Consider the following 14,150-nt stretch of genomic DNA (forward strand, 5'->3'; position numbering starts at 1 on the left):
AAAAAAAAAAAAAAAATAGAAAAAAAAAGGAAAAAAAAAAGAAGAAGAAAAGAGAAAATACAAAAAGATTTGCATTTAGGTTGTTATTTTATCAATAAGGCCGTGGGGAAGAAAAATATATAAATAAGTTTCAAGCAACAAGGAAATTGAGGAAAAAAGTTACAAATTGTTAGAGTTTTAAGAAGTTCAAGAGTTTATCATCAACAGTTGAAGACCGAAGACGAAGACCAAGAAGATGAAGAAGACGAGCTGAAGAGTACGTTTTTATTGGATGTTGTGAGAGTGGTATTATCATCATTGCAATCAGATGTGAAGGTGGTAAGTACTCTCATCCTCTATTTTTAATAATAATGGTTGATTTCCTTTCTTAGAGATCATCAAAAAAAGTCTTTTATTTCCCACGATCTTGTGGGGTCTCCAGAAATAATCCGGAAGGTTTCTTTCACACCATTCAACGTGTGTAAGATTCTCTCTTCATTCCTACCTACACACATGTGAGACTCATAAACAAGTCGTCTTATTGAGTGCAATTATCATAAAATCCTTATAAGTGAGGCAGAAGTCGAGGCGAAATGCTTATTGATCGCTCTCAAACACGCGTTCTCTCATTATGGTGTGGCTATTTCTCACTCAATATTTAAGAATGAGAATATGTTCTTTGGTATTTCTAACTTCTTATTACTAGCATGCAGAAACTCTATGTCCTCATAGCTCTTTGGATGCTTGGGACGCTGGAACGCTTTGAAGATGGAGTAGGTTTTGTGGGTATATCTCTGGTAAACCCTCACGAGACTATAACTCGTCCACTAGGGACACCTAGGGGTTTAAAGGCATGTTGCACATGCTAAGTGCAACCGTAACCTCAACGACAGGGAGTTGTTGTATTTGTTCAAGGTAGTTTGCTCGAGGACTAGCAAAAGCCAAGTGTGGGGGAATTTGATACGTGCTTAATTTACATGTTTAGAGTGTCAATTCCGTACTTGTTTTAGTTATATTTCTTGCATATTATCTTGTATTATGTTACTTTTCTATTTATTGTCTTTTGTTAGGTGAATCTTCCGAAAAGAAGTGAAAATAGATATAAAAGTGAAGTTTACAAGTGAAGAAGGGACAAAGACCAATTGGAACTCGTTCAAATTGAATATTTCTAGTCATCATTCTGTAGAGGATGAGAAGATGAAGTCAATGGTGAAAGAACAAAGTCATTCCGAGTTCGTATGAAGAAGTTACGAGTAAAACAAGAACTTGGAAGATCAAAAGGACAAAATGGTCATTTGCCAGGACACGAGCTATTGGCACCCAGGATCAGTTAAGGGGTAGTAATTCTGTTAAGGGTGGGCTATCTTAAAGGAACCGCTAAAGGAAGTCATGTCATTTACTGAGGGGAAGTTAGAATTCAAATAGTGCTAAGGGCACCCGGCCATTCAGTTCAGGGCTGCCACCACCATCTTCTTTCCCGTCAACAGAACATGATGAATTTCCCGGCCAATCTCATGTTTCCGTACCGAAGGTAGTTAATGGTGATTGTTAAGGGTTCGATCTGGAATATGTAACAGTGGATTGCTGAATGTGATTAAAGACATGGGTTACTCTCGAAATGGAGTTTGGAGCCGTGACTTCGAAGGCAGTGATATTGCTGGTGACTACAAAGACGGAGGCGGTATTGGTTGCTTCCAGTGATGATCATGATGAATACCGATGGCTGGTTCCCGTTAGAAGAGGTTGTAGGTCGCTGTTCATGGATGATGATGGTAAGAGAATAAAGAAGAGCCCGGGTTCGTCTGTCATGTTTGGCAGATGATTCACGATGATCATGGTTCAGTGGTGGCTGCTGAGAATGAATGGTTTGATGGTGGGACCGAGGAAGAACAACGAGATTATCTCGTTTGGCGGAGGAGTTCACGAGAAGCCAGGAAGGAATGAGTTCGGATTGGATTGACATTTGGAAAGAGTTTCACAGACCGAAAATAGAGAAAGAAATTATACTGCAGCTGTCAATGTTGTTGATCGATGGTGGAGATTAAGCGGTGATTTTGAGTTTTAGAACAGTACAGATTGGTATGGGATGTACGCTGTTTGGGTAGTGTGAACGGAAAGTCAGTAAAAAGGATAGGAGCTGCCGACATTAAATAAAGTTTTGTGCGCTACGATTTAGTGGTGAACGGAGGAGATTAAAACGTGTAAAGGTGGGTGCTTATCAGATTCGGAATTTGAGGACTTGAAGGCCTATAAATAGCCTTGTTACAGCCGCAGCTTAGAGACACTTCCAGAGAGAAAAAAATAAAGAGAGGGGAAAGGTTCTTAATCCATATCTCAGGGTTTACCCCTTTAGGGGAAACCTAGCTATTCTCTTCTTATTTTTAATTTAAATTTTATGGATTTTAGTAAATCCATGTGTAACTAAATTCCATTGATTAAGGATGAATTCAATGTTCTAGCGTGAAGCTTTCTTTGATATACAAGTTTGTTCGGAGTTTTAATCATGTTATCGTTTGTCTTTACCATAATTAATGTATATGAGTGATTATTGGATTGATTTGGAGTGCATGCTAGATTGATCTATTAATTGTTCTATTGCTAGTATTGGGTTAGGAGATAAGTAATCGTCGAATAATTCATACACAAGTAGAAATTGCGAGACCTTGCAAAGGGATTTTGTGGAGCAATTGCGAGTGAAGACAACATCAACAAGTGGACCTTGATCTAAGAGTTCAACTACTGGGATCAACCTAAATTCACAAAGCTTAAAGCATTCGACTGGATTACACCTTGAGTGATCTACTACTTGGTGGTTCGTTGAATAGAATCTGGTAGTCGAGAACTTCTGTATCCAGTGATAGAAGGAGTTTTGGGGATAACACTGATCTAGATGTTATTCTACGGTTGGTGATGAATGATTCTAACGAAAGATAAATAAGTATTCTAACCCAATTATCGCTTGGTAACGGCGAAGGATTCTTTGATCATCTCTTTCCTTTCTTATTTGTTTATTTTTATTTATTTTATTCCATAATCCAACCCTCCATCGTCTTTTACTTTATTTTGCTGACTCAAATAACATATCAATTACAGCTCTCTGTGGGAATGATCCTTACTACCGATATATTACTAGTTAATTAGTGGGAAATATATTGATTAATTTGTTGTGGTTACGACACGCATCAAATTTTGGCGCCGCTGCCGGGGAGCAGTTGCTAATTGATTTGTTATTTGTTTAGCTTTTTTTTGTTTTTAGATTTTTGTTTTATTTTCTCTATTTCTTGTGAGTCGTCATGTTTCCTTACGGAAATAACATGTACGGATCATAAGATCAGACATATGACAATGGTAATCAATATGGATTTCAATCTCACTCTTATAACAACTACCAACCATATCACACGGAACCTTACGAATATTCTCATACATGTCAACAACCTTATGACGGGCATGTAAGTGAACAATCACAAGGATGGAAGGATAGTTATGCTTCTGATCAATTGTTTTCTAGTAATGTGCATACAGAGAACTTGGAATATACTCCTCTTCACCGTGCTTTTCCTTCACTCTTTCCAAAAGAGGAGATACAGACTAGAAACTCTATTAATGGTGGAAAGCGCATTAACGTCAAAAAACTTTATGCGCGATACAACCAATTGGAGGAAACTGGAGCATCGGAAGAGACTCTTCAAGAAATTGACAGGGTCATAGAAATGGAATTTCAACGTCGTTGTGACAATGACGATTTTGAAGAGGATTTCGATTTCGATGATGAGATTGTTGAAGAGATAGAGATTGAGAATGAAACCGAATTGATTGATTTTGTGGAAGACCCAATTGAGCTTTCCAGGGAATATAATGATGCTGAGATTTCGGTTGAAGCAGAAATTAAGAGTTTGATAGAGGACCGTGATATACTTGAGGTAAATATTTCACTAAAGTTAAAATATGAGGATCTAGAACAAGGTTTGTCTAATCCTTTACGTAATTCTATATCTATCGATCATTTCCATCCAACTGAAGTAGCTTCTCAAAGAGTTGTTAACATGGCTTTTAGGAAAATACCTCACTTAGGATTGGAGTTATGTGCTTCCAAAGTTTTAACGGATTATTTTGCTTCTAAGTATCCACCACTTGATGTGTTTGATTCTAATAGTGTGCAGGTTCACCTAGCTGAAGACCCTTTTGAAGTTCCTGAATTCTATGTTCTCTATCCACTTCCGAGTGTAGAAAGGACTAAGTGTGGGGGAAACTTCAATAAAGTGATAGCTTCAATATTTATATCTTGTGATAATGTTTTTATGAAGTTGTTACTAGAATTACAGATCGTTTTCTGGGCAGACTACCATATTTTCAGATTGTTGGTGTATGGCCGATAACGAGAAGGTCAGGCTGAGGACGTTAAACTAAGCGCTGAATGGGAGGCAACCTATAGGTTTTGTATTTTCTATCCTTTTGTTTTTATTTTTTCTTCTTTTGCATATCATATTAGGGTTTCCCACCTTGACGTTACTTAGGACGAGTTAATTACATTGAGGACAATGTAAAGTTTAAGTGTGGGGGAGTGTTTGAATATTTTGCATGTAGAGTTTTTTAAAAAAAATTGCATAAAAACCTCCAAATTGTAGAGATTTTAGAGTCACTAGCATACTTCTAGGTATGTTTACATAGAGAATTCTGACCGACATAAATGAACTTGGAAGTGTTAGGGAACTACGTTGGATTTCTTACTTGTTAGAGTGTTAAATAATGGATTTAATCATGTCGGTGATGCAAATGAGGGACAGGGAGAAATGCATTATTAGAGTTGCTGATCAGTCATTAGTGGAGACTACCTATTTTAAAAGCAATAGAGGCACCAAACCAAATTTTCTTTGTAGCAGACTAAAGAGCTTTCTTTTAAGTGTGTGTCACCGTACGTTAATTCCGGGTAGAATGGTGAGCTACCCAACTTCACACCATTTTCAGCACTATTTATGATCTCTCGAGTGCTAATTTTGTCAATCATGAGGGTGACGTCTATAGACGAAAACCATCTTCTTGTAGTTTGATTTGTAGTTAGCACCATTCTCTCTCTCGCCAACAACAAATCCATAGAAACACCATCATCAACAACAAGCGGAGCGACATCAAAATCTACAAGAAAAATTGAAGACGTTTGAGGTTTACAAGCAACAATTCAAGGAAGAGCGAAATTTCATATCCGAGTAAAGCAACATACAATGAGCAGATTTTTATACATGTTGAAGACTTACAAATAAGGAGCGGAATTCTATATCTAAGTATGAAGACTTATTTACAAGAGCGAAGAAAATCAAAAGATGAGAGTTATTGAAGTTTATGATACGAAAACAATACAAGTTGTGAAGAACAAAGTGGTAAAGTAATTCTTTCATGGACATGTTATTTTAATTTCATTATTATTTTTGTAATTGCAATCTTTTTATCAAAAAGAAAAAAAAAAGACAAAAGAAAAAAAATACAAAAAAAAAATAGTAAAAAAAGGGAAAAAAAAAAGAAGAAGAAAAGAGAAAATACAAAAAGATTTGCATTTAGGTTGTTATTTTATCAATAATGCCGTGGGGAAGAAAAATATATAAATAAGTTTCAAGCAACAAGGAAATTGAGAAAAAAAGTTACAAATTGTTAGAGTTTTAAGAAGTTCAAGAGTTTATCATCAACAGTTGAAGACCGAAGACGAAGACCAAAAAGATGAAGAAGACGAGCTGAAAAGTACGTTTTTATTGGATGTTGTGAGAGTGGTGTTATCATCATTGCAATCAGATGTGAAGGTGGTAAGTACTCTCATCCTCTATTTTTAATAATAATGGTTAATTTCCTTTCTTAGAGATCATCAAAAAAAGTCTTTTATTTCCCACGATCTTGTGGGGTCTCCAGAAATAATCCGGAAGGTTTCTTTCACACCATTCAACGTGTGTAAGATTCTCTCTTCATTCCTACCTACACACATGTGAGACTCATAAACAAGTCGTCTTATTGAGTGCAATTATCATAAAATCCTTATAAGTGAGGCAGAAGTCGAGGCGAAATGCTTATTGATCGCTCTCAAACACGCGTTCTCTCATTATGGTGTGGTTATTTCTCACTCAATATTTAAGAATGAGAATATGTTCTTTGGCATTTCTAACTTCTTATTACTAGCATGCAGAAACTCTATGTCCTCATAGCTCTTTGGATGCTTGGGACGCTGGAGCGCTTTGAAGATGGAGTAGGTTTTGTGGGTATATCTCTGGTAAACCCTCACGAGACTATAACTCGTCCACTAGGGACACCTAGAGGTTTAAAGGCATGTTGCACATGCTAAGTGCAACCGTAACCTCAACGACAGGGAGTTGTTGTATTTGTTTAAGGTAGTTTGCTCGAGGACTAGCAAAAGCCAAGTGTGGGGGAATTTGATACGTGCTTAATTTACATGTTTAGAGTGTCAATTCCGTACTTGTTTTAGTTATATTTCTTGCATATTATCTTGTATTATGTTACTTTTCTATTTATTGTCTTTTGTTAGGTGAATCTTCCGAAAAGAAGTGAAAATAGATATAAAAGTGAAGTTTACAAGTGAAGAAGGGACAAAGACCAATTGGAACTCGTTCAAATTGAATATTTCTAGTCATCATTCTGTAGAGGATGAGAAGATGAAGTCAATGGTGAAAGAACAAAGTCATTCCGAGTTCGTATGAAAAAGTTACGAGTAAAACAAGAACTTGGAAGATCAAAAGGACAAAATGGTCATTTGCCAGGACACGAGCTATTGGCACCCAGGATCAGTTAAGGGGTAGTAATTCTGTTAAGGGGTGGGCTATCTTAAAGGAACCGCTAAAGGAAGTCATGTCATTTACTGAGGGGAAGTTAGAATTCAAATAGTGCTAAGGGCACCCGGCCATTCAGTTCAGGGCTGCCACCACCATCTTCTTTCCCGTCAACAGAACATGATGAATTTCCCGGCCAATCTCATGTTTCCGTACCGAAGGTAGTTAATGGTGATTGTTAAGGGTTCGATCTGGAATATGTAACAGTGGATTGCTGAATGTGATTAAAGACATGGGTTACTCTCGAAATGGAGTTTGGAGCCGTGACTTCGAAGGCAGTGATATTGCTGGTGACTACAAAGACGGAGGCGGTATTGGTTGCTTCCAGTGATGATCATGATGAATACCGATGGCTGGTTCCCGTTAGAAGAGGTTGTAGGTCGCTGTTCATGGATGATGATGGTAAGAGAATAAAGAAGAGCCCGGGTTCGTCTGTCATGTTTGGCAGATGATTCACGATGATCATGGTTCAGTGGTGGCTGCTGAGAATGAATGGTTTGATGGTGGGACCGAGGAAGAACAACGAGATTATCTCGTTTGGCGGAGGAGTTCACGAGAAGCCAGGAAGGAATGAGTTCGGATTGGATTGACATTTGGAAAGAGTTTCACAGACCGAAAATAGAGAAAGAAATTATACTGCAGCTGTCAATGTTGTTGATCGATGGTGGAGATTAAGCGGTGATTTTGAGTTTTAGAACAGTACAGATTGGTATGGGATGTACGCTGTTTGGGTAGTGTGAACGGAAAGTCAGTAAAAAGGATAGGAGCTGCCGACATTAAATAAAGTTTTGTGCGCTACGATTTAGTGGTGAACGGAGGAGATTAAAACGTGTAAAGGTGGGTGCTTATCAGATTCGGAATTTGAGGACTTGAAGGCCTATAAATAGCCTTGTTACAGCCGCAGCTTAGAGACACTTCCAGAGAGAAAAAAATAAAGAGAGGGGAAAGGTTCTTAATCCATATCTCAGGGTTTACCCTTTAGGGGAAACCTAGCTATTTTCTTCTTATTTTATATTCAATTTTATGAATTTTAGTAAATCCATGTGTAACTAAATTCCATTGATTAAGGATGAATTCAATGTTCTAGCGTGAAGTTTTCTTTGATATACAAGTTTGTTCGGAGTTTTAATCATGTTATCGTTTGTCTTTACCATAATTAATGTATATGAGTGATTATTGGATTGATTTGGAGTGCATGCTAGATTGATCTATTAATTGTTCTATTGCTAGTATTGGGTTAGGAGATAAGTAATCGTCGAATAATTCATACACAAGTAGAAATTGCGAGACCTTGCAAAGGGATTTTGTGGAGCAATTGCGAGTGAAGACAACATCAGCAAGTGGACCTTGATCTAAGAGTTCAACTACTGGGATCAACATAAATTCACAAAGCTTAAAGCATTCGACTGGATTACACCTTGAGTGATCTACTACTTGATGGTTCGTTGAATAGAATCTGGTAGTCGAGAACTTCCGTATCCAGTGATAGAAGGAGTTTTGGGGATAACACTGATCTAGCTGTTATTCTACGGTTGGTGATGAATGATTCTAAGGAAAGATAAATAAGTATTCTAACTCAGTTATCGCTTGGTAATGGAGAAGGATTCTTTGATCATCTCTTTCCTTTCTTATTTGTTTATTTTTATTTATTTTATTCCATAATCCAACCCTCCATTGTCTTTTACTTTATTTTGCTGACTCAAATAACATATCAATTGCACAGATCTCTGTGGGAACGATCTTTACTACCGCTATATTACCAGTTAATTAGTGGGAAATATATTGATTAATTTATTGTGGTTACGACACGCATCAATATCTTAAGCGAGCAAGAGAACAAAACGCGACAACCACTAAAGCAGTCAATATGAGAGGTACCATTCCGGATATGACGGAAGACGCGATTGCATAATACTTGGAAGCTAACTACCGAATGACAAGGCACGATGCTTTTGACTCGCTGGAACCCCCATATTCAGTAGAAGTTTCCGAATAACTATACCCTGAGGATTACACATCACCAAAGTTTAAAACATATGGAGGAAAACGAAATGCCTGAGAGCATGTCAGTCGCTTCATATCAGCAATGAATGCATACGCTCAGGATGAAGCCTTTGTGTGAGAGAATTCCCAAATCACTCACGGATAACGCTTTTACCTGGTACGATAAATTGAAACCCGGTAACATTAGTTCATGGTCCGCTATGGTGCAACTATTTTTGAAGAAGTTCTATTCCGCGCAAAGAAGAGTCACAATAATAGATTTAGAAATATGTACCCAACGGGTAGGGGAAGAAATCGGAAAGTATATCACTCGCTTCCGAGATTTCACACTAGAATGTCATGAAGACATCCCAGAAGAGCGATTAGCAGAGATCTACATCCGAGGAATGGATGCCATTTTTCGGTTAAACTTAACGAACTTCAAATTCCAAACCTTTGTAGAGGTTGAGAAAGCTGCGGCGCGGATCTCAGATTGTGCGGACGTTATGAATTCTGGGGAAAGCGGTCATACTTGGCAATTGCACTATGTTAATACTGCATCCGCACTAGCTTTTAACGATCAAGGAAGCGATAGAGGAAAAGAAGGGGTTGCTTTTGGCTCTTATCGCGGAGGACAGTCTGGTAGAAGAGGAGGAAGAACGGATGGAGGAAAATCCAATCCGCCACCACCGCTACCATGCAGCAGAGAACAGATAATAGGACTTCTGGAGCAATGAGTGGCAAATAAAGAAGAAATCCTACCGCCTGTACCCACAGAGCCTACCACGACAAATAAGATGCACGAGCGATATTGCCATTATCACAGGAGAGTTCATCATCCGACTGTGGAGTGTTTCTCCGTACGTTATATTGTGCAAAGGAAACGATCTAGAGGCAAGTTGGATATAGGGGAGCAAAGCATCAAGAGAAACCCGCATCCTCAACATCAAGTTATGATGATTTTACACGAGCTTACGGAGGAGAAGCTTGGATACCTTGGGAGGAGGTGGAAGAAGAAGAAGCATGCGAAGCTTCTGAGACGGTCGCGTTCCCATATACTAATAGAATTGTTAGCAAATTTGCTCAAACTATTTTAGCTCAACAGTTCTTTGATTCCCTCTGTTTCAGTGAGAACCAGATCCGCGAAGCATCCAAGGCTATCACATCAATTGCATCCGGAAAAGCGTATAAACCAATACCCAGAGAAGCTATCACCTTTACGGATGAAGATATATGCTACCCGGGAGAGCACCTTCGTCCTCTATATCTGACAACTTTTATCAACAAACAACCTCTCAAGCGAGCTTTCATAGATGGAGGAGTTTCCCTCAACTTAATTTCACTACACATATTGGAGTCCTTAGGAGTGTCAAAGATAGCAATTAAGATGCTCGACGACTGTAAGAGGATTTGGAGGACAGACCTAGACGGCGATTGGCATAGTGCATTTGATGATGAAAATCGGGCCCATTAGAGCACTCACTCCCTTCTATGTACTTGAGGACGACACTACTTTCCATGTGCTACTAGGGCGAGGATGGATTTTGAATCACAAGGTAGTAGCATCGACTTATCACCAATGTGTCAAAACCAATATCGGAGGAAAGCAATTCCGGATCCCCGCCACAGGAAACCCATTCGGACCGGGGGAGGCCTACATGGCGGATGCGGTCTTCTATACGCAGCCAGTTACGGATCAGGAAGAACATCCGGAGCATCTAACACCCCTCCCAAAATGGGAAGAATTACAACCTGAAGAGAAAACAAAAGGGAAGGCTAAGCCAGTTTTTAGTCCATCACGAATGGGACCTGTCACGGGAAATAATAGAGTTGTAGCCGAGACAAATAATATTCAGTTCAAGCGTTTCTCGCGGCCAGATGGAGGACATGTCTATCGCTTATAGAAATTAGTCGGGGAAGCCTCCAACTGTTAGCATGACTGCGCTATGTCATCGGCGGATGAAGAGATGATGGAGGCGACCCCAGTAATTGAGGATTTACAGGAAGAAGTAGAGCCTATTATTTCGGAAGAAGAAATAATATAAAATTTTCCTGAGGAAAAGGAAAAAATCGATCAAATCCCTCGACGGGTTAGAAGAAGTAAACCTTAGCTCGGAAGGCGAACCCCGTTGTGTACGCATCAGTAAACATCTGGAAGGGGAAGAAAAGTCGCGGATGATTAAGCTACTTCGTGAATACAGAGATGTGTTCGCATTTACGTATGACGAAATGCCAGATCTCGATAGCAGTTTGATCGCGCACAACCTCAACGTCTCACCCGAGTACAAGCCAGTCAAGCAACAAAGTCGTAACTTCCCGGAGAAAATAGAATTGGCAATCAAGGAAGAGGTGGAGAAGTTGCTGAAAGCCAAATTCATTAAACCAATCCAACACCCCGTGTGGCTGGCAAATATCGTACCGGTAGCAAAGAAGAACGGAAAGGTCCGATGTTGTGTCGACTATTGAGATCTGAATCGAGCGTGCCCTAAAGACGACTTCCCAGTGCCAAACATAGATACAATGGTCAATAACACGTGCAAATATGGTATGTTTTCTTTCATGGATGGGTTTAGCGGATACAACCAAGTCAAGGTGTCTGCAGAAGATGCATATAAGACGGCCTTCCAAACCCAGTACGATAATTTCTATTACGCTGTGATGTCGTTTGGGTTAAAGAACGCGGACGAAACCTACCAACGGGAAATGGTGGCTATCTTCCACGACATGACGCATCAAATTATGGAAGTTTACATAGATGATGTGGTGGTAAAATTCCGAGCACGAGAAGATCATCTCGACCACTTAAGGCGTGTTTTCAACAGATGTAGAAAGTATCACTTAAAGATGAATCCTCTCAAATGCGCCTTTGGAGTCACTTCTGGAAAATTATTAGGGTTCGTTGTTACAGACAAGGGGATATAGATTGATCCGGATAAGGTTGAAGCGATAACCACTATGAGGTCACCCGCAAATGTAAAAGAGTTACAAACTTTTATAGGCAGAGTGTCTTACGTCCGGAGATTTATCCCTGGGTTGGCATAATTACTGTGTGCATTCACACCGCTATTGAAGAAAAATAGGCAATTCGAATGGGAAGATGATCAAGAGAGAGCCTTTCAGAAACTCAAATAATGTCTAATCAGCGTGTGGGTCCTACGACCCCCTGTCAAAGGCGAACCCATCTACCTATACACAACATTCACCAATATGGCGATTGGGGCACTGTTGGCTCAAGACCTCGGCAACGATCAGCTATGCCCGATTCACTATATCAGCAGAGGGTTTAGAGACGCGGAGTTCAGATATTCAAAAGCAGAGCAAGCATGCTTAGCGCTCATATATGACACGCAAAAATTACGGTCTTATCTGATCGCTCATGAAACCATAGTGGTAGCAACTGCTAATCAAATCGCTTATCCGGCAACAAAACCAGTGTTATCCGGAAGGACAGCCCGCTGACTACTACAACTATCTGAATTTGATCTAAAATATCAGCGGTCTAAAGGAATAAGCGGGCAAGCATTTGCAGATTTATTGGTTGCATTCCCAGGTATGGATATGACGGAAATAAGTGATGAAATATCTGGAAAAGTTTCAGAAGTCGAGGAGGAAGAACGCTGGACAATTTTCTTTGGTGGTTCATCATATGGCTCTTATGGAGGAGCGGGGATAGTATTTGAGACACCCAAAAGAGAACTGTTATCATTCGCTTTCAAGCTAGACTTTGAATGTAGAAATAATGTGGCAGAGTATGAAGCATTGATTCTCGGATTACGAATGGATGAAGAGCTCAATTTATGGGCAATTGACATCAAGGGAGACTCGAATCTAGTCCCAAACCAAGTATCAGGTGACTTCCAGGTAAAAGAGGCGCACTTGGCACTATACCGAGCGGAAGCCGAAGAACTGATAGCGATGATAGGAATCATCGTTATTGAGCATACTGGAAGATCCACCAACAAACACGCGGACGCGTTAGCTACCTTAGCAGCAAAACTACAATTGAACGAAGCCGACGAAGGAACCTAGTGGTGAAAAGAAGGGAATTACCCAACACGTGGAAAGAAGATGCAGCGTTCGAATTGAAAGATGATTGGAGAACAACATATATCGAAGATTTAACTAGAGAAGCGGATGATCAGTTATTTCCCATTAAAGTGCTAAAACAATTTGTTGTAGTCCGAGGAGCGTTATACTTTCGAACATCCGGAGGTGCTTTATCGCGGTGTGTAGGAAAGGTAGGAGCGCAAGAAATACTGAATCGTGTTCATGAAGAGTCATGCGGACAGACAGGAGGAATCCCGTTAACCGCCGATTGCAGAGGATGGGCGTATACTGACCAAACATGGTAGTCCAAGCGGCAGTAGTCCAGGATAAATCTGAAGATTGTCAAGCGCCCCAACAACAAACAGAAGTATGTAGTGTGGAAGCAGAGGACTGGAGGTAACCTTATATAGATTTCCTCCAGCATGAACGCTTGCCGCTGAACATACAAGATGCGCTAAAAATTCAAAGGAAATCCGGACGATTCTTTTTGAGTGAGGCATCCTCTATAGAAAGATTTTTGGGGACAAGATATTCCGTTGTTTATCACAAGAAGAAGCAGAGATAGTTATGGCTACAACTCACAATGCTGAACACCAAGGTATGAGAAAGCTTTTCCTACAGTTGTATGAAGAGGGGTTTTACTGGCCTACGATGGAATTTGATACAGCCGAACATGTAAAGAATTTCCAGCAATGTCAAAGCCATGGACTACTAATCCGCTCTCCGCATACCCTGCTGCATAGTGTCGTGACCCCTTGGCCTTTCCATAGTTGGAGGCTCGATATTATTTGGAAAATAAGCTCGACTTCATTCGGACGACATAATTATATCATCACTGCGACTGAATATTCTTCCAAATGGGTTGAAGCCATTCCGCTCCGGGATTACTCAGGTGCCACGATTGCTGCATTCGTCATAGAACATATCATATGTCGATTCGGTGCACCTATGATTATCCGCTCGGATAATGGTACCTCTTTTGTTAATCAAACAGTGAAAGAATTGTCGAATCAATATGGAATCAAGTTTCATACTTCGACTGTCTACTAAGTTCCGTGCATGGCTTAATGAAGTGCACCAATAGTCCCAGAAAGGACTAAGTCTTGTGTACGGCTCAATGAAGTACACCAATAGTCCCAAAAAGGACTAGGTTCTATGCACGGCTTAATGAAGTGCACCAATAGTCCCAGAAAGGACTAAGTCTCGTGTACGACTCAATGAATCGCACCAATAACTCTGGAAAGAGCTAAGTTCTGTGCATGACCCAATGAAATGCACCCATAGCCCTGAGTCTGGATAATACCCTTACATGAC

At 39.9% G+C, this 14,150-nt stretch overlaps 1 protein-coding gene across 1 annotated transcript; it reads left to right on the plus strand.

Moving 5' to 3' along the window:
• Positions 1–13,134: 13,134 nt before the first annotated feature.
• LOC113350060 (protein NYNRIN-like) lies at positions 13,135–13,886 on the plus strand. Its single transcript, XM_026594132.1, has 2 exons — positions 13,135–13,232; positions 13,346–13,886. The coding sequence occupies exons 1-2, from the start codon at positions 13,135–13,137 to the stop codon at positions 13,884–13,886; spliced, it is 639 nt and encodes a 212-aa protein (XP_026449917.1).
• Positions 13,887–14,150: the final 264 nt, after the last annotated feature.

This window comes from Papaver somniferum, chromosome 1 (genome assembly GCF_003573695.1).
Source record: "Papaver somniferum cultivar HN1 chromosome 1, ASM357369v1, whole genome shotgun sequence".
Classification (NCBI taxonomy): domain Eukaryota; kingdom Viridiplantae; phylum Streptophyta; class Magnoliopsida; order Ranunculales; family Papaveraceae; genus Papaver; species Papaver somniferum.